This window comes from Hyposmocoma kahamanoa, unplaced genomic scaffold, assembly GCF_003589595.1.
Source record: "Hyposmocoma kahamanoa isolate Upper Pololo Valley unplaced genomic scaffold, ASM358959v1 101, whole genome shotgun sequence".
NCBI classification, from domain to species: Eukaryota; Metazoa; Arthropoda; class Insecta; order Lepidoptera; family Cosmopterigidae; genus Hyposmocoma; species Hyposmocoma kahamanoa.
Window position 1 is genome coordinate 3,043,685 of NW_020653333.1, and position 8,448 is coordinate 3,052,132.

General features: G+C 37.6%; 1 protein-coding gene across 1 annotated transcript in view; it reads left to right on the forward strand.

Moving 5' to 3' along the window:
• The window catches only part of LOC113230586 (zinc transporter 2-like), a 61,502-nt gene that overhangs the window by 44,512 nt on the left and 8,542 nt on the right, over positions 1-8,448 (forward strand). Inside the window, exons 2-5 of the mRNA XM_026464597.1 lie at positions 916-1,053; positions 1,500-1,662; positions 5,021-5,212; positions 5,864-6,062. Of these exons, the coding sequence (XP_026320382.1) occupies positions 916-1,053; positions 1,500-1,662; positions 5,021-5,212; positions 5,864-6,062 (692 nt within the window). The remainder of the gene's footprint in view (positions 1-915; positions 1,054-1,499; positions 1,663-5,020; positions 5,213-5,863; positions 6,063-8,448) is intronic.

The following is an 8,448-nucleotide window of genomic DNA, read 5'->3' on the forward strand; positions in this document are numbered from 1 at the left end:
CAGTAGATTAGTTCAACTTTCAGGTGCAATTCTGCCAATACGATCGCAAGCTTCATTGCGTCACTGTTGTGATATATTTGCTTAAGTTAATCGTGAAATAAAACATATAACTTTTATTACATATAATCTGGGACAAACCTTCCATCTTCCCTACAAAACAACCAACCAACCACATTCGTTAAAAGGTATGAGTCGTGGAAGATGAATGCCGTATCCCCAAAAGATTTTAGCGCATATTTCTGGACTCGATACAAATTCTTAGCTACAATCTGCGTCATTTCATTCTATTGCTTCTGCTGGGCATAGCTTTGGTTTATGAAAAAGGTATCGAGCTGTAGCAAGTTAGCATATTCATTTTAGAACATTTGGAAGCTTATTAGTACGTGTACGCAAGAATTGAAAATACAGTGGGGTTTTCAGTCTCGATTTTATTCATTCAGCCCTGTATTACCCATTGACGGGTATAGGCTTCCTTTCGCTCCTGCCAAATTTCCGGTCCTGTGCATCTCTGGTCCTGGTGTTGCCCCCGACTTTTACAATGCTATCGACCCAGTGCGCCATAGGATGACCTGGATTTCTTCGACCTATCCTTGACCACCGTCACTCCGTCAAGGCGTTTATCCAGCGGCCATCACCACGACTAGCTAGATGTCCTGTTCAGCTCCATTTAAAGTCTATAACACAGTTCCTAACGTTTTGAACTTTCGTCTGACGTCGGATATCCGTGTTTCGACAACTTAAATTAGAATGAATATTACTGAATGCCAGCTTCAGGATATCGAAGCTGCTGGCAGCATTTACCTACAGGCGGTCACCTGTATGCTTAGAATTAAGACCTGAATTTTCCTTCCGTTGATTTTTTGGACATAATATTATTTTAACAATTGCTGATTGTGGATGTCTTTTTGTCCCCAGGAGTCTTATACAGAAGTACCGGTGAACGTTGCTGGGGACTCGGAACTGGTGGAGCATTGTCATTGGAAGGCCAAAGCAGAACCTCCTAGCGCCATACCACAACTGCTGGCAGCTCTGGTGCTATGTGGATTGTTTATGGTAAATTTTTTTTGACACTGTACGCCGACATTTGATAAAGCTACTAAAATAGCATTTTCTGTGACATCTGAGGGCTACTTTCGATATACAAAGGAGATACACGAATTGAAATCCTAAGTCTCAAGGTTGCAAGCTTGGATAATATATGGCAATAATGGCACGTGCGTTTTCAAGCACGTGCCATTATTGCAACAATTAATGCAACCAACGAACCTTTCTTCTTATTTATCTTTACGGAAAGGGCCCGTAAGCTCTTTGAAATTTTGAAAGGAATCCATGACTAGAAAAAGGTTAAGAAACCCTGGTCTAATATAATTCTGACTTCACAAAAAACAAAATCTTCTAATCGTGGACAACTCCAACTCCTTAACTGCCCATTATAGTTTGCCACCTTGTAGCCACTAAACTGCTAAACGGATCTTGAAAAGTAATATTCTTTTCCCTAGATATGCCAACTGGTGGGCGGGTATCTGGCTGGGAGTCTATCCGTAATGTCCGACGCAGCGCACATGCTAAGCGACTGCGGAGGCTTTGCGCTGGCACTTCTGGCCTTCCATTGCGCTAAACGCAACCCTGACTTGAAGATGTCCTATGGATACAAACGAGCCGGTGAGTCCTGTTATCTATTCTATCGGGATATCACATGCTGCGAGTGTCGCCAATTTTGCGACTTTGTCTCTAGATTAAGCGACATTTTGACATCAAAAGCGACATTTTATTTCTATTTAGCGACAAAAACTTAGTGATTTTTTGGCTCGTATTTTATTAAATTTAACCTTTTAACATTTAATAAGATTTTATCTTAGCTTTCGGCGCCTTTTGTCTGTGCCACAGCATAACCATAAAGTTCTTGCCCATTAAATGGACCTTATAATGGGTAGGTATCATAAAAGTCGGATTTTATGAACGGAAATACAAGTTTAGGGACATCTGGCAACTTTTAAACCTTCTGATTAGCGATATTTGCTTTAGTCTAGTTGGCAACACTGCATACTGCACACCCCGTTCTTTTCCTGATACAAAGGACAAGGTATATTCTGTTGGGCACCAATCTTGAAGTGTAGTTTGAGTCAAACTCTTTCTAGCAATGACTTATAAATGGTAGTTAGTACGGAAACGGGCGACATGAGAAGTACGTTGCGTTTCGACCGATGGTATACCCTGCCTTTAACTTTCTAACTTGAAAGTCATCGTGATTTTCAGAGTGAACTATGATATCCTATATTTTCGAGAAAAATCGATTAATGGACTTCAGCCATTGAAACATAGTATAATAAGACAAGTAGTGTTAACTCCACACAAATGCAGCAGCGCGCTGTGTGCGGATGCACACATTCGCACAATATCGCGTTACACTCGAGTTGCATAACATGGATCGTCCTACGCACCATTCGACAATGACATCAAATACCTAGTAAACGTGTTTATTGTTTATAGTAGTTTGAACAATAGTGCCTGAAATTCAGAATTGTTAAGCATTTCATTTCTATTTCACAATCATACTTTCTTTTATGATACCAAGTCAACGGGACGAACGATACAACTTGTTGTAAGTGGTGCCTGGTGGTAAGTGTAGCATTTGACAAAGGTTATTTCTAAAAGGATAAAAAATTTGGTGTTCATGACAGCATGAGCATCAAATTTTTTTCAAAATATATTTACAACTTACAGGAAGTCTAAACTTATGGGACAACCCTACACTCCCAGTGAAGTGTAGAGGCATTGTCGTGCCGAACAGGAAGGAGTTGCGGAGATTTTATGTCGAGAATATCTCGGTTCCGTATAATGTTCCTCGTAAACCTTTGTCTCCACATTTTTTAAACATCACGAAGCAGAAATAATTTAGGCACCCATTCTCCTGTGAATAGAATCAAAATGGTATATGGGGAGCTTTGTAGTCGAGTGCCGATGGATGTTTTCAATAACTCCATGTCCTTGTTTAGACATCGTGTATAGCAATCGTTATCAGGTAATTTAAATGAAAATAATATAAAATAATATATTGTTTTAGTATTGATTAAGTAAGTGCCTACTGATAAGTGTCAAATTTATGGTATAAAATCATATTATTAATTTATAGTTATATGAATTCAATTCTGATTATTTCAAATTCAAATTGTTTGTTTGTTTAATGTGACAAATCATTTATGAAAGTTGTGTACTCCTTAATGGGATATTATGCATTAGAAATTAAAATTATTGTTTCAGTTTTTACTTATTAAACACCTTATATAAAATTAAAAGCAGTTACTATGGTATGGGTCTCGAAATGTATCGGGTTTTCACATTTAGGCTCAACTCACACTGGCACAGAGTCGCGTCCTGTTTTTCAACTACAACGCATGCGTTGTAGTTGAGTTGTGAGTTGAGCCTTAGACAGACTCCTGATCTGAAGATGGCTAATGGTATGAACGAATTGGTGAATGATGGCAAAGTCCTAGAGTGATTTAAAATGAGCTTGACAGTCGCACTTTAGATTACGATACTATGAAATCATAATAGCCATGATCCAACCGTGTCATGGTCGCCAACCTCCCGGCGTGATGTAGTACGTAACTACGTTAAAAACCAAGTATATCGCAAGACATATGAGGCACATTATTGATTAAAACTGACTTTCTAAACATTTGTAAAAGTTTCTCAAATCAATTGTTTTTCTATTATGTCATCAAGTGACGGAATGAAATAGTGTATCTGGTAGTAAGCAACACTCCTACCAATATCAGTTGTAGTGTCATTCAGAGCTTCAAGTCGCAAACAGGGGCACTGCCACTGCGCAACTCTTGACTGTCAACTTATGTCACCCTGAGATATAAGTTGACAAGTCCCATGTGCTTGTAATTTCACCAGTACCTTTACTCTTCAAAACGGTAACGCAGTAATGCTTACAATACAACTTGGCGACAGAAATAGGTATGATGGAAGGAGAGCTCTACTGCTACTTACTATACAAGATATTTTAAAGTTCTTCTAAGGTTGAGTAGCGCCAACAAAGAGAATTTCATTACCGGGAATTCCCTAGTTTGAGACCAGGTATTTGTTTGATACTTTAAGGAGTCACGACACTTATTCACGCGAAATCGGCTTGAGCCGGATCTTATAGAAGTGCCTTAAGCCTCGATTAGTATCAGAACCGCTGTCGTCAAAACGCACACAAATAAATGATAAACACTATGAAATCTTGAAAATGATTGGTGAAAGTTTCTAATTTAAAACGATGCAAAAAAATCTGGACTGTTAATATAATTTGAACTTTACCCAATCGTTATATCGTTGAAAGTCCAATACCTTTGCTAACGTGCTGCCATCTTCCGACCAGTAGCTAGACTACGACGAACGACTAACATCTGAACGAATACAAAGTAGTATCTTCTCGACAACAGATGTCTTCTTTAACGCACGCAAAGAACTTTATTTCGATCAATTAAGTTTCATTTTAACAAAACCCTCATGCAGCATTTTTTTTCGCATAGCTTTGGTTAGCTACTAGCGTGGAAAATTCGAGATCTTTACCTAGTTCTCCAAAAGATAAAATTCGACCAATATGCATTGGGATAATGTTTACATTCGTTTATTACAATACAAAAAATCAATTCGATAAACAAAATGGAAAATTTATTAAAATAAGGCTTACAGATGATATGCAATACCACCACGGATAATATTTTTGGTGCGGCTATTATTTTTGCACTTCAAAACAGCACAATAAGGCATTTCTAGGACTTTAGACAATTTGCACGAAAGAATGACTCAACCATACCGTACACAGCTAAAATGGCGGACTGAGCTCAAATATAGGCAACTGTCTTTACTGTGGTCACGCGTTCGATGCTAACTAACCACTTCTACTAGTATTTATTGTTCTGTGGAAAAAGACATAGTGCATTTCGCGGCAGTAGTCTGAGGCGAAAGCGAAATGCCCTACGTGTCCTTATCGGTCGACTTAAGCCGCCTTTCTGTTTTTCAGAGGTCCTCGGGGCCATGGTATCAGTGCTCCTTATCTGGATCCTAACAGGAGTTTTCGTCTACATGGCAATAGTGCGATTACATAAGGGGGAATACAACATTGAGCCGGACATAATGATGCTCGTCTCCGGGTGTGGTGTGGCCTTTAACGTTATTCTCGCTCTCGTTTTGCACGGATGTGCTTCAGATATAGGTAAGTAAAAAGTATTATATTTATTGGTAGTTCAATGAATACAGTGTTTTTTGAATGGGACAATATGGGGAAATCCGAAAGCATAGAAGATACAAGGAAACTGTCTTAGGAACCATTAAGTATTTATTTGTGAAACAATTTTGGCATAATCAATTTTTTGGTCAAGCCCGAGATGTCCATAAAAATGATAAAATTGATAAAATTTTTTTTAGTGCTGATCGACTCAGTTTTATTTAAATAAAATTTACGGATCATCGTTGTTGACACACTCATAGACAACCAAAAATTGCACTCAAACTCACGAAGACAAATATTTCTCCCGGCCCGGGAATCTGTTCTGTTATAGTTAATTAAGTAAAATTCCACATTTGGTCTTCTAATCTTTATTCCGATCAGCTTCGTACAAACACAAGAAGAGAGAGTATATTTTACGCGGGCTGTCAATGTGACAGACGTCATAGGGATATGCCTACTACAACATCCTTTCTCTACAGTTAGTCACTAACAAACAAATAGTTCTTATTTCCTAACACAACAGAATCGAACACGGGACCTCTGCGCGGCATGGTGACCGTCCGTCCACAGAGGCAGTTAATATTAGTTTCATTCAGTTATTAGCTACTTTTTGTTTTCATAAGCTCTCTTTCTCAGCGCACCACCACAGCCACGGCGGTGCAGCCTGCAGCCACACACACGTGCACACGCACGCGCACGCGCCGCAATCTTCGCCTCGCCGGTTCCGTTTCTGGAAGCGAGCGAACCACAAGCACGCCAACGGCACGCTCAACGGAGATTACAGCATGAAAGAGCTTCCCAGCACTGACACTGTTATTACGGGCAATCGCAATAGGTGAGTTTACAATTCGCTAAATAACCTCTTCCTCTCTTCGCTAAATACGGTATCTGATATTTTGCCGGAACTGAGTAATAAATACAATAAAAATGGAATAAAATTACTTTGGTTCTCCGCGAACCCAGTGGATGTTAAGTGTTGATATGTTCACCCTCGCCCCGTATTGTATTAATAAAAGTAATAACACATAATGCCTAAGTTCCCCAAGACGCGGGTTTTCAGTCAGAACATATGCAATTACACCAAGAAAAAATAATAATGGAAGAGCCTTAAGCCTCAATTACTATCAAAACCGCTGTCGTCAAAACTCACACTATCATAATGTTAAGCACATATGAAATCTTGATAATGGTTGGTCGTAGTGTCTAATTTAAAAAGATGTAACAGATTCTGGACCGTTAATATAATTTAAACTCTACCCATTTGTCATGTCATATTGCAACTTACGACGTTTTGATTTTATATTGAAGTGTCATGCAATGTGCTGCCATCTAGCGGCAAAATAGCAACGAATAATTAATGCCTATTAATGTTCTCCAAACAAAGGTGATTATATTGCAGCTGTACAAGGTTTAATTTCGTTTTTTATTACAAAAAAATGTATTACGATAAACAAAAAATGGAAAAATTTATTAAAATTAAGTAAAATAACACTTAACGATGAAAAAGGAGGCATTTTTCACGATTTTCGAGCTTTTGCACGAGATAATTGACACGACCATAAACCATACTAAGCCTAAATGGCAGACTAAGCTCAAGTATGCGGAACGTACTGTTGGCACGCGTGACACGTCCACTAAGCGCTTTTGTTGCAGTTATTGTTCTGTGTACTACCCCTATTTTACCACCCCTATTATCGTTATAATTTGTAATAAAGCTCACAAGTATGATACGAGCTGTAGTTCAAGTTGTCAAGTGTCATTCATATTGCCCTGAAAAGCAATGGGAATTGAAAGAAAATACAAGGTTGGCACTATTAAATAAATAATTTTAATTGAAGTGATTTAAATCAAATTATTTTTTTCAATGAAAATCAGTGATTTAATCAAATATGTTTAATTTTATTTTCTTTCACAGAAACCAATATAAAATCAGACAATTATATTTTAAAGACTAGGGTCTTTTACATCTGAGAAATCAATATCATTATTATAATGCTTATACGAAAAAGTAGCTTGCCGCGATTCATTAGGCTTTAACATTACTACGTTTTACGCAACAATATAGTTAAACTGTATGATAAAATGAAAAGATAAAAAAATCGTGATTAATTAGGATTTTTTTAAATCGTGCATTATTCTATTTTTTCAAAAAATCATAATTATTTTCCAACCCTGAGAAAAAATGAAGAATGTATAATGAATTCGTGATAAAGATGTTTAATTGGTTAACTTGCAGAATTCCAAAAGTGGATTGAGCAATAGGAAACAAACTAAAAAGTCTTCTGTAGTTCATTTCAATACAGACAAAACAAAGTACATAACATTCACGAAGCGGGGTTGTGTGGCTAATTTACCTTTTTCTATTGTTGCACATAAATGTCCTCTCCCGCACGAGGTCCATTGTAACTGCCCCCGATTGGACAGAGTTAGGTCCATTAAATACCTTGGGATACTAATAGATGACAATCTCAGTTTTAGTAACCATGTTGATATGCTGGTATCTAGGGTACGTAAACTGATATATATTTTTAAAAATTTGCGTAATGTTGCTGACCATGGTATAATCAAAATGGTATACATAGCGTTGTGTCAATCTATACTTTGCTACTGTATAACTACTTGGGGCGGTACTCACAAATCTATTCTATTAAAATTAGAAAGATCCCAAAGAGCGGTACTCAAGACTTCCCTAAATCTTCCTTTTCGATTTTCCACAACAGAGCTGTACAAATTGTGTACAGTGCATACGGTACGACACCTTTATATTTTGTGTGCTATCGCGCAATTACATTCTCAGTTACCGTACGATCCCGCTATGTTAACGACTAAAAGACGTAAGGATATTGTTTGTCGTTCTTCGATGCACTCAGGGTTCTCTCATAGATCGTTTTCGTTTTTGGCTGGTTTCATATATAATAAAATAAATAAAATTTTAAATATATATATAAATAAAAATTATTGTAAACAAACTGTTTCGAAATGGCTACTTACTTTCAATTGTGATCAGACGGAAAATCTATTGGTAATGAATATATAGCATTTAATTAAATTACATTCTCGGATCTATTTGGAGATATTTTACCACGGTAATCACATATTCAAACTTTTCTCACGCACCTTTCTGTCGCATTTACAGCGCACATACTTACACACACATGCGCCAACACACACGCGCACACACACACACACACACACACACACACACACACACACACACACAC